Source organism: Mixophyes fleayi, chromosome 2 (genome assembly GCF_038048845.1).
Source record: "Mixophyes fleayi isolate aMixFle1 chromosome 2, aMixFle1.hap1, whole genome shotgun sequence".
NCBI classification, from domain to species: domain Eukaryota; kingdom Metazoa; phylum Chordata; class Amphibia; order Anura; family Limnodynastidae; genus Mixophyes; species Mixophyes fleayi.
Window position 1 is genome coordinate 136,812,101 of NC_134403.1, and position 18,876 is coordinate 136,830,976.

At 39.0% G+C, this 18,876-nt stretch overlaps 1 protein-coding gene across 6 annotated transcripts in view; it reads left to right on the forward strand.

Annotated features, from left to right (window-relative positions):
• Positions 1 to 18,876, forward strand: part of ATP11A (ATPase phospholipid transporting 11A) — a 149,828-nt gene that overhangs the window by 44,381 nt on the left and 86,571 nt on the right. For all 6 annotated transcript variants that reach the window (XM_075200023.1, XM_075200025.1, XM_075200027.1 and 3 more), the window contains exons 2-3: positions 5,501 to 5,623; positions 16,220 to 16,309. In XM_075200023.1, coding sequence (XP_075056124.1) covers positions 5,501 to 5,623; positions 16,220 to 16,309 — 213 coding nt within the window. The remainder of the gene's footprint in view (positions 1 to 5,500; positions 5,624 to 16,219; positions 16,310 to 18,876) is intronic.

Consider the following 18,876-nt stretch of genomic DNA (forward strand, 5'->3'; position numbering starts at 1 on the left):
TCAACTATACTATACAGTGATTAAATAGAATATAATGTTTTTTATACTTAATACCTACTTAAATTGCACATTGATGCAAGATATGTGCAGATATTGGTGTTTTAAGGATTAATTTATACTTGTTCATATTAAAGGCATCATGTATCAAATCCATCAAAGCACCAGTGTGTTTACCCCCTGTGAAGCACTCTAAGGGGTAAATGTATTAAACAGTGAATCCGTCAAATCGACAATATATAAAATTGCCATTTTAAATATGGCCATCACAATTGCCAATTTGATGGATCTGCTTCTTATACACCCCAAATGCTGTTACTGGGACATTGCTTACACTGCTCAGCTTTCTTATAGGATAGTTTTATGAGCAAACTCATGTTGAAGTTAGTCGAAGATTTTACTGAGCAATGGGCAACATGTGCAATATATTATAACTTGGGCCCCAGGAACTTCTAATAAACATGACTTTATTGTGAAATAGGAGCACAACAATCCAGCAGACTGCAGAAGAGATAGTGTGCAAATCCGTTCTCTCCCTCTCCCTCCGGGTTGTTAGGAACCCCAGCAGCCAGTACCACAAAACCTGGAGTCTACTCCGAAAGTCTGGTGTTCACTGTTGCCCCTAGTGGTGGGGACAGACTTGGCTGCAGACAAACGGAGGGTCGTGAGATGTGTACTGGCTTGCGGAGAACCCAGGAACGGAGAGTTATGGCAGACCGTGTTTCCAGAGAACGAGTCGAGGTCAGAGGTCACTTGCAGAAAGGGATAGTGAAAAACACGCCAAAGGGTCGGGGTCACGAGCAGGTCAGCAGAATCCGGGGTACAGGCCAAAAGATCAGGGACACAGGTGAGACGGCAAAATCCAGTAGACAGGCAAGGGGTCATACACGGGTAGTCAAAATTCCAAAGGCAATACACCACTGAGGCACAGGAGCAGGCTAGGCACAGGAGCACTGAGCTATAACCGGCAGGGAGGCTAAGCCTTGCCTTAAATACCAGTATCAGCCAATAGGAGCAGGCATTGCTATCGCCACAGGTGGCTGATTAACCCTAACTGGCCATATTGCTCACGCGCCCGGCTGGAGCTAATGCCGGGACGCGACGCTAACAATATCAGCGTCCCGACCGTTGCCTAGGTAACGGCCAGGACAACTCCCGGAAGTGATGTCCCGGTCACCATAGCGACGGCCGCAGACAAGAGGGTCACGGCGGCTGGGCACCGCCGCGGCTCGTGACACGGGTATTCTCTTTACTGTCCTGAAAAGGGCTGCCTTGAACTCGGGAACATACGTGCAGACACGTTTTTACTCTATAGTCTTCAGGGTACATGGAAGGGGGGCATATAGCCTGCTTCCTTATATTGCTCTGTTAGCATATACATACCTTAAGAGTTCATATCTGAAATGGCCATCAGGACACTGCTCAGAATCCTGAAAGGCTATAACAATGCATGTAAAATGTACATTCAGAGCCCTGCTGCATCCCTCACTGTGCTGGAACTGACCCAATTCCACCAGCAGTGGTCCGTAAAGCTATGGGGAATAGACTCATAAGTGGACAACTCTATAATATAATTCCACAAAATCCGTATACAACCCCTGTATTAATAATAAATATCATTGCCAATATTAACACCAATTGAAATTATTTTATTGTTATGATAGACCAAAATGAAAGGGTTATTCCTTGTTTAGTGCAAAACAATTAATGCATTATGATTTTTCTGGAACAACCCCTTAAGTGAAAACAAAATTTATAAAGTATACGCATACATCAGAACTAGTTAAAACTCTGTGCAATGTATAGTACAGTATGTAATGAATGAATGGATATATTCATTAGATGTGAATAAGGAATTCTCTATTGCAGGGCATAGCATTTAGAACAGGAACTCCAATACAAATGCTGGGTACACACTGCAGAGAATTTCTTCCGATGCAATCCTTTCAATTTTACCAACGGCAGAAAGTCCCGATCAGTATGCTGATTCATGTGTACACATTATATAGGTTTTGCAAGATTTACCTTCAGATCTGTGCTGCTCTTCTGTCATAGCCATCGACTGAAAAGATTGTGACTCTGTAAACTCTATGGTGATCTGCCTACACAGCTGGTTGTGAATGCCTACACACTGCAGAATTGGAACAGCATTGTTCCATCGTTGAATTAGATTTTTAGTCCATTTATAAAATCAAATCAAACTATAAGATGTGTTTTGGAACGGTAATCATTCATTGGTGAAACTTACACACTAATGCAATATTGGGCTGAACATTTGTTATATCGTGTGATTGGCCTGACAGTCAGGTGAAAAACCTGTAGTGTGTACCCAAGACTAAGACCATACCATGCAGCAATAGCAACAGAGACAGATTAACGAAAGAGCTAATTGAATTACAGTTTTAGGTCCTTAACTCAAAATGGAACAGGACCATTAAATCATTCCAAACTGTCTTTATATGTGAATTTCTGCATGTTAATTTCTCCTTCTTTGTACTTATCATATGAATGTTTTGTATTCTATTTACTGCACTTTTTTTAGAAGTGATACCACATAACAATAAAATAAGTGTGTTATTGTGTTACAATGTCATTTCTAACAGTGTTCAGAATAGTTCAATGAATTTTATTCTGTAGTTCAGTTTTCCCAGAATAATCTCATGCTTTTCCAAGATCTTTAATTTACAATCCTTATTTACCCCTTGATTCAGATTCCTGATGTACCAATATTAACGGGTTGAGTGTAGGCCTCCCATGTGTCAGGATACCTTTGTTCCACTCAAAACATTTAACACTCAATTCTGATTTCTTAAAACTATTTCCACTTGGCACCCAAAAGGCCGTATGAAGTGGAGTTTGTGACTTGAACATAATATAGGTCATGTGTGTGCCAAATTTTTCATTTTAAAAGGATGAGAGCCCTAAGTGAGGATGGGTTTCTATAACAATTTTACTTTATTTGACATCCAAAAGTAAGTTATAGATGGAATATATAGTTTGAGCAAATTTCACATCAGTCTTGTTTTGTTGTTTCTTTCCTAATGATGGGACCTGTAGCCTAATCTGGCAGTTACTGAGATGATGTCCTTTTCTCTTATTTAAGTCTGTATGATATGTAATTAGTGTATGAAAAATACTAATTTGTATGTGTGCTTGGAGCATATGTTAGAGTGTTTTGGGGGCTTTTTCAGGGAATGATCAATATTTTGATGTCTCAGACAGAGTGTTGTCTAACTGGCTTTTCTGATATCTCATTAATACAATACTTTCTTTACAAGATTCTTTTTTTATTGTATTTTTATAACCATTCCTGTAACCATATGCCCTCCCTTTGGTACAATAAACCCATTACATTATGATTTTAGTCAATTTCTGTGATAAATGGGATTTGTTCTTTGCTACATCATTTCTCCTTGTGATACAATGTAATGATTGTAAACATATTTATATAAATTTAATTATTTACATTAATTTTTTTTATTGAACCGTAATGTTTCCTTTCGTTCAGTGCTCACGCTGAAATTGTTTTATGATGATAACTGATATGCACTTTTTGTCTGTCTAGCTCTCCGAAAGCATTATATTGAGAACATTAATTTCTTGTTTACAAGTGCAAAACGGTCAGGTCAAACAGCATGTCTGTTCTGATATTCTGAGCAGGGTAATTTGAGTATTGTGTCTGCTTTTACTTGTCCAATTGTTATGGTACACTGACAATATTTTATACAGTAATGGGAAACTGCAAACACTGCTTCCATCTCTTGTACACATGCTGGTAGCATTGCCCTTACTGTCATTTATGCTCTTAAAGACTATACATTAATGTACTGCTGATTTGCAAAAGCGCGTTTCAATTATTAATCGTTTTTTTCACTATACATATTAAGTCATATTTGATTCCTTTTGTGAGTAAAAAGTAGGGACTGTAGTTCCCCAGATTTTCTTTTACCTGACATTCACCTGAGCTTTAATTTTTAGTCCAGTTTATTTATTTATTTTGCATATGTATGAATTTCCCCATAATCCATCACTACCACCAAATAGGGACACTTACAGGGCCAATGACCTCTCAGACAACTTTATATTCCAGCCATATTTGTTTATTATGTGTTGCCGTTATGTAAAAAAAAACAGATTTGCTGTATCAATAATATTAAATTCAATGCATAGATCCAAGTTAATCTGTTTTCATATCCAAATGCAAAAAAAAAATAAAAAATCTACCTGGAAGATACAGTTATCTGAAAGTGGAGTTACCCTATCAGGGCCGTCATCAGGGGGGTACGGGGGGTACTGTTGTACCGGGCCCGGGCTCACCAGGGGGCCCGGTACAACAGCTCAGCACAGACTTACCTGGGGCCCGCCGCTGGTCTCCGCTATTCTGTCTTCAGCCTGGCTGTCACCGTGACAGCCAGGCACCAGGATCCGATCGCAGGGGTGGAGGATTCATTCCCCCTGCGATCATGTGCTCTGCCTGTGACAGATCACATGATCGCAGGGGGAATGATTCCTCCACCCCTGCGATCGGATCCTAGTGCCTGGCTGCCTGTCACGGTGACAGCCAGGCTGAAGACAGAATAGCGGAGACCAGCGGCGGGCCCCAGGTAAGTATGAAAGTATGTGTTGCTCATGGGGGGGGGGGGGGGCGCTCATGAGGGGGGGGGGGGGGCCCGGGTGGCACGGGGGGCCCGTACTGGGCCCGATTTTTTTCTAAAGGTGGCCCTGTACCCTATAATTTGTTTTCTAAAAAGCAAAAAGTTGAACAGTCCCGATTTAAATTACAAATCTTATCAATCACCTGACTACTTTGTTAGAGAGGCATATTGGTGTCAGTAGCTGAGGGGGAGTGCTGGCACTGTATTGCCATTTGTAGGCTTCTGGGGTACCTCTTGGTAAGTTAGCTCTCAATTTAAAAACACATATATGTATGGCCCAAATATATGGGACTCTCACTGTTTACAGTTAGGACCACCCTATTAGCAAAAGCGCCATGGAGTGGCGGGTGACTTAATATATATTTGCAAATGTGTGCAACTGAGACTTTTGCATTTTTATGTACAAGTAGAAATGGCAGCTCCTTTGCTGGCTATAGCAGTGTGCTGGGGGATGTTTCACTGTGTTTGTTCCTTTCTGGATAACCTCACCCTTTCAAGCACCTGCTATGATCCTATAAATTGATTGAGCAACTTCCACTTCTGTATTACTTTTCAGACATGTATATTATTAATAGCCGGATCAATATATCCTGTCAATAGAGCAAACTTTTTTTAATTTGCACTAACTAATTCTACTGTTGATTGTGTTTAATGAACTCAACACACAGGTAAAATCCTGACACAACAGTGCGATTTGTTTACATTTTTAATGATGCAAATACAAGTATCCAGTCTTATCTTAACAGCATTTTATCTTAAGTAAACACAGAAAAAATAATCCACCTTCATTACAGCTATAAAGGCTTTGCCATAACAAGGTAATGAAATAATCCCTTGGTGTTTTCTAGTGTGCCGGAGAGGAAGACTGGGTAGACAATCGTACAATTTATGTTGGCCACAAAGAGCCTCCTCCAGGTACTGAAGCTTACATTCCTCAGAGGTATCCAGATAACAGAATAGTCTCCTCAAAGGTAAGAGTGTTTACTCCTTGTGTGGTTACCTAGCTGGAACCTTCCCTAGATACAGCTATATTTACTTGCTGTTTATGTGTCTTAGCTTCTACTTTATAACTCTTGAAACAGAAAATGCCTCTTGTCATGTTATTTTTTTGCTTTGATGAGAATTGTGGAGAAGAAAAGAGCAACTCAGGTCACATTTCCCTGTGTTCACATTGTTTTGCTGGCCTCCATTTAATCCAGTGTATTGTAGGGCACAGTTGAATCATGCAAGTAGCCTAGACAGACACTTACCAACAGGAAAGCGTAGAGGACACCTACCAACAGAAAACTGGGGAAAGTTCCTTCTTGCTTGAAATTGTATTTAATTCAGATTCTGCTGTGTCCATTGATAGACTAGACTGTTGTGCCTAGGAATAACCGCTTCCCCAAATTCACAGCCTTCTCTCAAAATCTATATAACTTACAGGCGCATGCACTTTTACATATGTGTTTGTGTATATTGTTGTTGGCTTTTTTTATACAAGTCATATTGCATTTTAGGTTGAACGGTCTTCTAAAATTAATTAAGACATGTGAGTCTCTCTTGATTAAAACAAAAAATACTATAATAGTGTTTTCTTTATAGTGTGTCTGATTTAATTTTATGTCTGTACTTGTTCATGTCATTTGTGAACTTTGTAATTAGTGAATTGTTGATTAGGTAAAACGAGTTGTCCAGTGTTTTGCTAATGAGCTGTTTTCTTATTTAGGCTAATGAAGGCAGGCACAGCTGTGCGCTTAGCTGATTGCCGCACTACTATTAAGTACTGTAGCCATGCATAGGTAATCAGAAAATCGCTGTCTTCCCACTATTATTTTTCCATCCAACAGGGATAAAATAGATGTTTATTGGATTAAGTAATTACATTTGCTTTGAAAAATGTAATTTGTACAGTAATTCATTTATTGCTAAGAACATTTCATGCAGGCATCCGCTAATGTTATGATGGCACACACACTTCTGACTTAATGAAGTAGTAAGCCTCATTTACAAGCATTAAGGCCGTATGGTTCACCTTGCATTGTGTGTATTAGCATCAACTGAATTTAGAGGTCAATATCCGCTAATAAAATAATAACATGATTTAAATAATTTAAGACTGAGAGAGAGAAAATGTATCTCATATTTTAGGCAAATAGAACGGATATACAAACTTCTTATACCTTTCAACACGACACTGTCATCTGCTCCTGTGTTTCCTGCAATTTACTAACAGCAATAATTGCTGTTGAATTAATTTTGTAAAAGAACTCATTTAGGGCTCATACATATGGGTGTTGAAATCAGACATTTAGCATATGTTAATAAATGCTCACAGGCCTCTAAAAATTAATGCAAGCAAATGTCCCCATTTTCATGCTCTCTGACAAACCTTTGCTTTCCATTGTGTCAATTTCATTGTTGCCTGCTTTGATCACAATTGTCAACGCTTGGTAAAACATATGGCCGTACTAAACAATATATTTTGCCATGTGTTAACGAATATGTCTCAGAGCTCCCCTGAAATGAGGCAAAGTACCTATGCCTCAACTATTGTTTTTTATTTCCAACATCCATGTGGGCATAGATTTAGCATCAAATAATTAAATCAGCCCAGATTTCTGCAAATGGAAAATATGTAATAGTAAGAGAATCTGATATTGTGTACTGAGCGGAACAGGTTATACTGCAATGCATGCATTCATTCTTTTTATGTACCTGGCTGTCTAGATTTGAGTACAATTCCCAAAGGACGTTCTATTGATTATTTAATACAGAACATAAAAGATAGTAAACCTGCATGCAAAATAAAAGGAATGCAACTGTACATTTTGACCAGCACTAAAAACTGGAGTGTTGACGGGAACATAATATCCTTGGGACAAATCTTCCAACAAAACGTTCCAGTAAACCTATTGACAAAGATTAGATTGTTCAAATCATCGGTAGAAGTAGGATGAATTTAACAAAACTCCAATATGGCAAAAAAAACCTTTTAAATAATATTTGTGGTCAAGGAGATGCCATGTATTCCACCCTGATCTCGCCTGTGTTTAGCATTCATAGTTTTCTGTTGTGTTGCAGATGTAGCCATTGTCAGTGCTGTGATCTTACACAGAGCCTGTTATGGAGACACAGTGCTGTATAGTATTATTTCAATCCCTGTGCTTCCCTAAGCTATAGTGGAGGCTCCCCAGTTGAAGGAAGAGTTTATTTACTTACAGCCAATTAGCATTTATCTTTGACTGATATAATAATACTGATATCTTTGACTACTTAATTAAAACAAATGTCATATAGGATGCTATGGGTTACAGCAAAATTACTCTTTGCAAGTAAATAACACGCTATGTGGTTTAAATCACTGAAGAGTAGATTGTCTGCCATCATTTTGCTAGTCACAATCAATTTTGCTGGATCTTCTGACTCATCAATTTTTCTTGGAGCACTGAACAAAAATCACTGCATTATCCAGTGTGTACTATGTCATCATTACTATGTCAACTCGAATCATGCACAAGAAGATATATTACATATATCCTAGCCTATTTTATTGTATGTAGTTGGTAAAAGAACAATTGGAAATGAGAGAACAATACGTTCGGTTTCTGAATCTCTGATGTGTGTCCAAGTGCCTTCTGAGAAAGCCCAGGTGATTTTTGAATTTATAGTGCAAGCTTGTGAAAAATAAAATGACTCTTTTGAAACAATACTATCTGTAAATAGTTCCTAAAAATATCATTTGTAAAATGATAGTGTTAGTGACATTAAAGCCCCATAAATCGTCATAGTAATACTAAATATTATGTAATATATGCAACAGCAGCTGATCCGATATTGATGAGGACTGTCAGAATATCCAGTCAGTCTATAACCATAATCAGCCATTGCATGCATCTTTAGCCAACCACACTAACTGTGCCTCATGTGGATGGGCAAATTGGACCCAGAACCATTTGCCTGGCATCCCAGATAAGCACCTGGATCTGCCAGACTATAGGCAGCTTAAAGAGGGGTTCCCAGCTAAAGTGATAGGTCTGCCTTGGGTCTTCTGAGAGATGCGCTTTATCCTGACTCTTTCATAAGGTGAAGGATACATGTGAATAGTTCCCTGAGGAAAGGGTGTTGGCCAGCAAAAGATTAACTAATGCCATACTCATGTGTAAGGAGGGGTGGTAATACCCAGTTCCCTGGTGATAATGGCTGGCACTGGTAAGAGTACTCTTACTGCTTTGCCAGGCCAGTGTGGTAGCATATGTGCATGTGTGAACCGGCTTGCTGATTCACGCATGAGGTCTTAGCAGCATTAAGAAGACAATCTTTCCCAAGTTCGTCAGTGTTGATCGTGAGGTTTTCATTGATGTAACGGATTGCACTATATACTATAAGACTGCCCAGTCTTGGTCTTCTACTTTCAATAAAAAAGTACAAATTAAAAATATAAAATATTGTAAAATATTAAAAAATAGGAAAACAAAATCATGTATTTAAATAATAAAAAATAAAAATAAAGCACTTTTCTTGTGCAGCACCTCTGCTATCTCCATCCTGAGATGGCCATAGTGATAGGAGGACAGCGTTCGTATCTGCACCACCGCTGTTTTTATTAAATAGGCTTACACATAGACCTCTGGCGAAAGCTATCACTGGCGATTAGTCTTCACTGGGGGACTTTTCTCCCTATCTTAAATAGGACCCTTAATGTAAACATGATCTCAATCTAAGTTTTAGCATGATAATTGCTATGCTTTTTACCTGGGTTTAGTCTTACCTGCACACTGTTTTTAAAGGCAAGTACTCCCCAAGCAATAGAAGTAAGCATGAAGTCTTCAGATTTTGTACAGCTGGAGCAGAGCACCGTATCTGTGTACCCTATATGCAGGGCTTCTACAGTGCCTAAATTCCACCTGCTTCCCTTGCAGGGGAAATCTTATTGTTCCTCCTAGTGAATCAAAAAGACTTCTGCTCACACTGGCAGTGGGACTTGTGACGAGCTCCCTACTGTGGCCATGACCCGCCAACTGACTCCTATCTGGTGCTTTAAGAGTAGTTAGCAGAAGAAAGCAAAATGTTGCTTCTGACTATTGTCCGTTGTTAACAACAAATCTCAGAAGCCAAAAAAAAAAAAAAGCATTTACTTCCCATTACCATATAATCCACCACAGACAGGCATAGGAAGACTTTATTTTTATCATGTAATCTGTACAGATTAAAGCATTTGTCTGTTTCTCAGCTGCCGGCTGGCGAGGACATCATGTGTAATGTAAATGAGCAGTGTGTACGCGATTATAAACAAATATGACAGATAAAAGTATATCCATAAATATGTTCCTACTTTATGATCTAAAAACATTTGTCTATGAAATTACCTTTTGATCTATTATTAATAAACCACATTACCACATGCTGAGTGTATACATTTAAAAATAGACAAAGACAGAAACATAGTATTTTCTACAAATATATATTTTTCCCTACATTTATAGACAAGAAGATACACTACATTACATTATTGTTGAAAGAGTATAGTTTTAATGGATCTGGTCATGTAATGTTCAAAATACAAAATCACTGATAAATTTTGCACATGTTGTTCTTGGAATGAATTGACACTCTGGGCCTGATTCATTAAGGATCTTAACTGAAGAAACTTCTTATTTCAGTCTCCTGGACAAAACCATGTTACAATGCAAGGGGTGCAAATTAGCATTCTGTTTTGCACATAAGTTAAATACTGACTGTTTATTCATGTAGCACACAAATATCAACTTTAAATTTCAGTGTACAAATAAGCTATCAAGTATTTGTGTGCTACATGAAAAAACAGTCAGTATTTAACTTATGTGCAAAACAGAATGCTAATTTGCACCCCTTGCATTGTAACATGGTTTTGTCCAGGAGACTGAAATAAGAAGTTTCTTCAGTTAAGATCCTTAATGAATATGGCCCTCTCTTATTATGTCTGGTTAAAAATGTAGTGGTCCAGCCATGGTTCTTACTGACAGAATGCACTCTATGTATTGTATAACGTTTAAAGAGCTGAGTGGACCAAAATAAAGAAAAAGATGACCATGATCACATAGCCATTTCCACTCTGCTTTATAACTTTTGCAACAGCTCAGAGCTAGTGGAGATAGGATCTTTTCCCATTCTTGTAATGGGAAGTATTTTGCACCTTAAGACAGAGAAATACATTTGAAGACACATCTTGCCCAATGAAAAAATACTGAAACGTTCATGTCGGTGAAAAAGGTTTTAAACTGGTAGGAGATCTACTATGATGGGACATTTGCACTTTTTCTCACTGCACCTCTAAAGGTTTGTCCATTTCTCACCACACCTAGGTGTACTACTAGTTATGTAAGCATCTGTCAAGAGCAGAAAGTAGGCCTCCACCTTGACATGCACGGTGTGGACCATCTAGATCAGTGATGGGCAAAAGACGGCCCTCCAAGCCTTCAACTGCGGCCCCCAGCTCCATCCTGCTTTATTGTCAGATTTGTTTGTAACAGTTGTATGAAATGCCTGCTGATATGTTTTTACAGATCGATGTCTCTTTCTTTGATTAAATGTACTGTTTTAATTTATTATTGAGATAAGAGTAATGTGCAGCTCTTTTCAAGATTAGAGCGCTGCAGCATGTGTCATCCTTATGGTGCCGTTCCCCGCTCATTACTACAGAGACTACAAAAATGTATTAGTTTAGGTGCACTGTATCATTTAATATTAGGTAGCTCATGTCCAGTTGACGGGTACGTTTGTTTCTATTCCATTTGCATATAAAATTCTACAGATTTGTAATTATCAATGTGTCTACTCAGTCAGGTCCTCTTTTCTTAAGTTCCCCCTCCCCCCGTCACCTATGTTCACCTGGGAGATCTTTGTGCCTTGTTAATTAGCATTCTAATCCGCTCAGTGTCACAATTACATTGAGAAAGTAGATGTACTCCTTCTAGCAGTTGACACTAATTAGCAATGAGGTGTTGTGCCTGCCATGCCCCTGATATTCATCAGGGACCCCTGCAAGGAGGTTTGGTCTTAGTTGCGTGGGACATGCAGGTTGGGCCCTCAGAGCCAGTCACTAGTGAGGTAGCTTGAGTTATGAGCATAGTGTAGTAAACTAGCCAGGTCAGTACTAAGAGATCCAAGCGAAATAAAAAATGTGAAGCAAAAAAATAATGAAGAAAGCTGAGGTCAAACTAGAAATCCAAACAGATAGGAATCAATGAGCAGGAAAATAGTTAGGGTCGCCGGAGTCAAATCAAAGAATCCAATAGAATCAGAATCACTAAAACTGAAGAATAGTCCGAAACAAGCTAGTCGACAACAAGAAGTCCAAACGAGAGTATAAGGGTGCATATTATACAGGAACCAGTAACAGGACCTAATAGTGATCCAATACTCTGGTACTGGATCAGTGCTAGAGTCAGCCATATATAGGCTATTCAATTAATTTCCAGCAGTTAGTGATATCTCACTGACTGTCTATAGGCTTTTAGAAAATTACGTCATATAGCCTAGTAACAGGACGCTTTCTATACTACAGACTGTCTGGGAACTTGAAGTCGTGTCCTGCTACTAGGCAATGGGACACTGCTTGCTCTGCAGGTGTCCATCCCTTCTGTGAGGAGAGAGCGGGGACAGCACCTGATGGTGTCTCTTAAAGGTGTGACTACAATTAACCAAAATGTTACTTTTTGGGGACATTTTTTCTTGAATTTGGCCAGAAGACGGGGAGCATAATCCTTGTTGACATCAGCGCAGGCTTTCAGAAGTTTGCACCCTGTTGCGCTTCCTACATTACAGACCAGCTGTAAACCGGAAGTCACGTCCCGTTGCAAGGCGACGGGCCGTGCACCGCTGGTTCTACAGGTGTCCGTCCTCGCTGCAAGGTGAGAGAGTGAGGATGGCAACTGACACTTAGCTAGTATTCTAAACAGCTCGGCTAGTCATGGCTACTGCTATGCTACATGTCTGCACGCTAGCCTAGTGAGAAGCTTTGGTGTAGAGCAGAGCGCTGGCATGAAAAAGAGGCCCGAACCCAATGCATTTCGATTCATGAACGAGTTTGAGTAATGGTTCCAATTTTTTCTAAAATTCTTGAGCCAACTCTACCGGAATGTCTTGGAGACTCTCGAATTCCGGGTAGGTCTCCCGGAATCCCGGGAGAGCTGGCATTTCCCCAGCATCAGAGCTAGCATAGAGTTGTGTATGGGTGAAAGGGACGGGGCTTCGTGAATTGCGTCATTTTGGCCCCGCCCCAGTGACGTAATGCCTGATTTCGGTCTTTTTGCAAGTGTATAATGAGTAGAGATGGGCGGGTCCGGTTCTCCGAGAACCGAACCCACCCGAACTTTGGGTATCCGAGTACCGAGCTGAGCAGCTCGGTACTCTCCCGCCCATTCCGAATCCAAATCGAGGCCGAACGTCATTGTGACGTCGTCGGATCTCGGGGCTCGGTTCTCGCGATACTTCAACTTTATAAATACACGCCTCCACAGCAATCCATCGCCATTTGACAGAGGGAGAGAGCAGGGTGTAGTCATAGGCTAATTAGAGCAGGGACAGAGAATACAATATTGTTCTTGCAATTGCTCTAACCAAAATCGCTAGTGCAGAGAGGAGGATAGAGGTTTATTATTTTTTCTTCATATTTGGCACTCCCCAGCGCTTTTGGGGTGTCCCCCATAATTGTGCATAAATATTTCTGGCTGTCAAAAGTCATATCTGTCAGCAGTATCTACTAAATAATTTTTAGCACTCCTCAGTGCTTTTGGGGTGTCCTCCCTAATTGTGCATTAATATTTCTGGCTGTCAAAAGTCATATCTGTCAGCAGTATCTACTAAATAATTTTTAGCACTCCTCAGTGCTTTTGGGGTGTCCTCCCTAATTGTGCATTAATATTTCTGGCTGTCAAAAGTCATATCTGTCAGCAGTATCTACTAAATAATTTTTAGCACTCCTCAGTGCTTTTGGGGTGTCCTCCCTAATTGTGCATTAATATTTCTGGCTGTCAAAAGTCATATTTGTCAGCAGTATCTACTAAATAATTTTTAGCACTCCTCAGTGCTTTTGGGGTGTCCTCCCTAATTGTGCATTAATATTTCTGGCTGTCAAAAGTCATATCTGTCAGCAGTATCTACTAAATAATTTTTAGCACTCCTCAGTGCTTTTGGAGTGTCCTCCCTAATTGTGCATTAATATTTCTGGCTGTCAAAAGTCATTTCTGTCAGCAGTATCTACTAAATAATTTTTAGCACACCTCAGTGCTTTTGGGGTGTCCTCCCTAATTGTGCATTAATATTTCTGGCTGTCAAAAGTCATATCTGTCAGCAGTATCTACTAAATAATTTTTAGCACTCCTCAGTGCTTTTGGGGTGTCCTCCCTAATTGTGCATTAATGTTTCTGGCTGTCAAAAGTCATAACTGTCAGCAGTATCTACTAAATAATTTTTAGCACTCCCCAGTGGTTTGCACTCAGAATGGATTCAAAGCAGTCCACATATGATCTGAATGAGCAACCAGGTTCTGTCACCAGTCCTGATGTTAGTGTTCCCAGTACGTCATCTGGCCAAGGCGATGTCAAACAACAGAGTGTTTTCAAATTAGTGCAAAAAACAAAAACCCCAAAAAAATTTACTGTATTGAAGCGAAAAAGAAGTTTAACTGAGCAAAAGTTAAGTGACGATAAAAAAAAAATTGCAAGCATGCCATTCTACACACGCAGTGGCAAAGAGAGAATGAGGCCTTCACCTTTGGCTATTAGTGGCAGATCCCAAAAAGTTACCCAGCCTACAATTGGTGCACAACTACTGTTACGCGTCAAAGCCGAGCTGCAAGATAACAGTGAGGCATTACAGGAGAATATTTGCTCTGATTCACAAATGACAACAATCCCTGTGGAGAGTCCATCCAACAGTGGGATGTCTAATCGTGAGCATTCTGCTGATGTGTGCCTTAATAGCCTGAGTGTAGCCGGTGATACCCAAATTGAGGATGCCACTTTGGAATTAGAAGAGGATGAGGGGGAGATTTGTGTAGGCGACGAGGGCGCTAATGATGATGTTGATGATTATGATGCAGACAGATACCAAATTGCCTTTCTCAATTTCTATTTATATTCTAGATTATATAACGGCTGAATAGTTTTCTATTTTACTCCTAGTGGAGAGAGGATCTGATGCAGACAGATACCAAACTGCCTTTGTCCATTTCAATTTATATTGTACAGTATATAACGGCTGAATTTATTAGTATTTTATACAAGTGGAGGGGGGCCTAGAGAGACAGAAACCAAACTGGCTTTCTCCATGTCAATTAATATTGTACAGTCTATAACGGCTGGATTTTTTTGTATTTTATACAAGTGGAGGGGGGCCTAGAGAGACAGAAACCAAACTGTCTTTCTCCATGTCAATTAATATTGTACAGTCTATAATGGCTGAATTTTTTAGTATTTTATACAAGTGGAGGGGGGCCTAGAGAGACAGAAACCAAACTGGCTTTCTCCATGTCAATTAATATTGTACAGTCTATAATGGCTGAATTTTTTGGTATTTTATACAAGTGGAGGGGGGCCTTGAGAGACAGAAACCAAACTGGCTTTTTCCATTTCTTTACATATTTAACTATAAGTGTAGGGTGTAATATACATTCAAAGACGATGGCTGCATTGCCAATATGCATAGATGGAGAGGAAGACAATCTGTTTTGTGTGTAGAATAGGCCTACCAACGAAGAATTAAACTGTTTTTTTGGATGATTTATTACCTCAACAATTAGATTACTTGTCTCTAAAACAGTTGGAGCACTAAATTGGGTTAATTTAGGCCCAAAAACATGGATTTTCCAAAAAAATAGCAAAACAAAACCAAAACCAAAACCAAAACACGCAATGGCGGTTTTGCAAAACCAAAACCAAAACACGACGGTAATCCAGATCCAAAACCGAATCCAAAACCAAAACACGGGGGTCAGTGACCATCTCTAATAATGAGTGCTTATCCATTTTCTCTTTGTCAATTAGAAACAGCATATTATATAAAGGTGTCTTGTCAGTCAGAGGCCTTATGAATTCAGTGGCTTAAGATAACATTTTAATTAACAAAAGCTGGCTGTGGTAGTTCAGTCCTTATTCATATTCACTTAAGAGAGAGAATCAAATAAAGATAGCTTGCCGTGGGCAGGCTACACTTACATATGCAATGTTCTTGTAACCCACCACCCCATATTAGTCTATGATTTACTTTCATTGAAGAGCACTGTTGGATAAAAGAACTGTGTCCAGCTGTTCTGTTTCTCCTTTTAGTGTATGTGTTCACAACAGATTGTTAAAGCACCATTTACCTTCCAATGTGTGCTGGGCAATAAACCACAGGAGCATAGTAAACTCCAAAAGAGCAAGAAAGGGGACTCTTAAAACCCCCAATACTTTATCTTATTTATATTCATATTGAATCTAAAACAATCACATTGAAGTGGTATAATTTAAACTAGAAGTATTTGCCATTGGTTTACTGTTATTAATCCCCATTCAGTTATTAAATGTGCTACATTTGTCATGTACTTTTGCTCTTCTTTCTTTCAGTACACATTCTGGAACTTTGTACCGAAAAACTTATTTGAACAATTCAGAAGAATAGCAAATTTTTACTTTCTAATTATTTTCCTTGTGCAGGTAAGCTTCTAAGGAAAATTACATTTTCATTGAGATTACTGTACTAAAAGTTAATAATATTAAACAAATGTTTACCTTATCTGTTAATCTTTGTACTTGCTGTAAATTAGATTGTATTTTCTTCACTCTTTTATATACAGCTACTTGTTAAATTTACTTTTCAGAAATTAAGCTATTTCAAGTAACCTTTTTTCAACAGGATCGTAATATCATATCATAATATATAAACACAAAGCTCAAATAACTAGAGAACAGAACCTGTTGCTCAGGCACTGGTACTCGGGTATGTTTCTGCACCATGAGAGGCAATTAAGTAAAGGTAGATATAAGAGTTGTAATAGTCCAGCCACACATGCACCCAAAGAGAGAGAGAGAGGTGCTTGCAGATCAACAGGCAGAAAGCATGGCAAATGGGGCAGCGCGACCTGGCAGACAGGTTTGTTACAACTAGTACAAAGCATATCAGAGGGCCAATCACTGGCTGTAAGGACGTTCTATAGAACACACCTAGAAAAGTGACTTTTCTTTGCTTGCTAGTAGTGCTGGGGACTGACATGTTGGGAGTTATGATATAGTACATTTAAATTAGGTGTATTAGGCAGGAAACCCTACTGGTATTTTATTTGCGTTTAAAAATGGAAGAGAAACTGCATGTGTTTGACATGCTGATGTCACTCCATTGATCTCTTTGCATTTAACTTATATTAAACAACATTAGTAGCATTGTTACAGCTGTTTACAGGCATTGTACTAACATTTATAAATACTGGTAAACACATGTAATTTAACAATATCCAATATGAGACTGTAAGCACTGACAACCTGCGTTTGAAGACACATTAGTAATATGCATTATACGCAAGTTTACATAAGTAACACATACAGCAATTTTTAAATAATTCCACTATGGACAGACTATCCGAATGAATAGAATTTTTAGAAGGCTACACACACAGTTCTCCCGAGGAGCTCTCCTAGACTGTCCGCATGTGTCAGTGGCTCCTCTTCCAGGGCACAATTCACACTTTGTTTTTTTTTAACTCTTAATAACCTTTATTTTTTTATATAGATACAGCCAATTGTACAAATTTCTTGGCCATTATTACTACACACCTCCCCCGTACAGCAAAGGTTTACATAATGAACCGTTTCTTGGACACGAACAATAGGCAAACCAGAGTACACAATTTGTTTTCATACATTGTTCATATATTATATAAAGTTCTTGTAGCATGAAGTCCATACAAATTGGTTGCACAACAGATCTTAATGACCTCAGTCTGACAGCAGAGCTACATGTTAAGATATATACAAGTTTACTGACTGGTGACAGTCACTCACCTCTGCTGTGTTCTGTCAAATATGGGCTCCTTATTTGTTAACATCATACGTTCACCGCCTTCCTCCCACTGAACTCTGTGCAGCCAGTGTCAGCACACTTAGCTTGTGGATCAAGTCACGGCGATGTACTTTGTGGGAAGCGTGTTGCCTATATAAGGATGTGGTGTTTCGGGGGCTGGGGGTTCTGGGAAACAGGAACACCCGCTCCCTAGGTGCACACACCTGCATCTGAGACTGGATCCTATCTCCTTCGCCATTCTTGCCTGTGCTCTCCCATCATCAAAGCATATATATACTATTACCCTGTGGAATTCTAAGTTTTCAAACATAGGCTTATTGCTATTAAATACCCCAATTACTCCAAAAATAATAGATTATTTAATGAAAGATATGATCCACACTTACAAATATGTATAAATACATCAGGATTTTGTGACAATTTGGGATGAGATACCATGTCCTCCAGATGTTTGTGTTTCCTCACATTAAGAAAACATTGATTTGTATGGAAAATTATAGCGATTCACTTTTGACGTTCTTAATTAGTGTTACACAGGACAGTTGCCCGTACAAGGTTCAGTAGAAAGAGTTACATATATTTGTAGCTTTAATTTCACCATCACTGAACCTTTAACATTCATCCAAGATTAGCTTACATTGCTGGTTAACCAGCTCTTTACTGTACATTTGCCAACTACATAAAGCGATTTCTGACATTTGTCTGTAGCAAATTGCAAATGGAAAGGACACAATATTGGTATTTTTTTGTTCATTTACCAGAATAAATGCATATAATGTTGTACGATTCATAAATGATTGTATATGCTATGTTGGGAAAAATCATTACTGTAAATTGTATTTCTCTGGTCCTCAAAGTTCATGTCTCCTTTCATTCTGGTAATTTCCATTTTACCAACATCTAGACTAATGTCTAATAGGAAAATGTAAATACATGACATTATATGTTCCATTAATCTGCAATGTGTCTTTGCATGATCAGTGTCTTTTCAAAAAAGGTGTGGGCCCATTGGAAAACATCTTGTTGTGATGTCAGATGTCTGTATTTGTGTGAATGCACCATTTTCTGTACAGGGGAAATCAGTTGATTTGTAGGCCAAGATGGCAGCAATGGCAGCATTTAGGGGCCCAATACTTTGCTTCTAAACATAGGAACTCGGTCAAATATGGAATTTAACTAGGACTGTACAATAGGGGCGACTGCACAG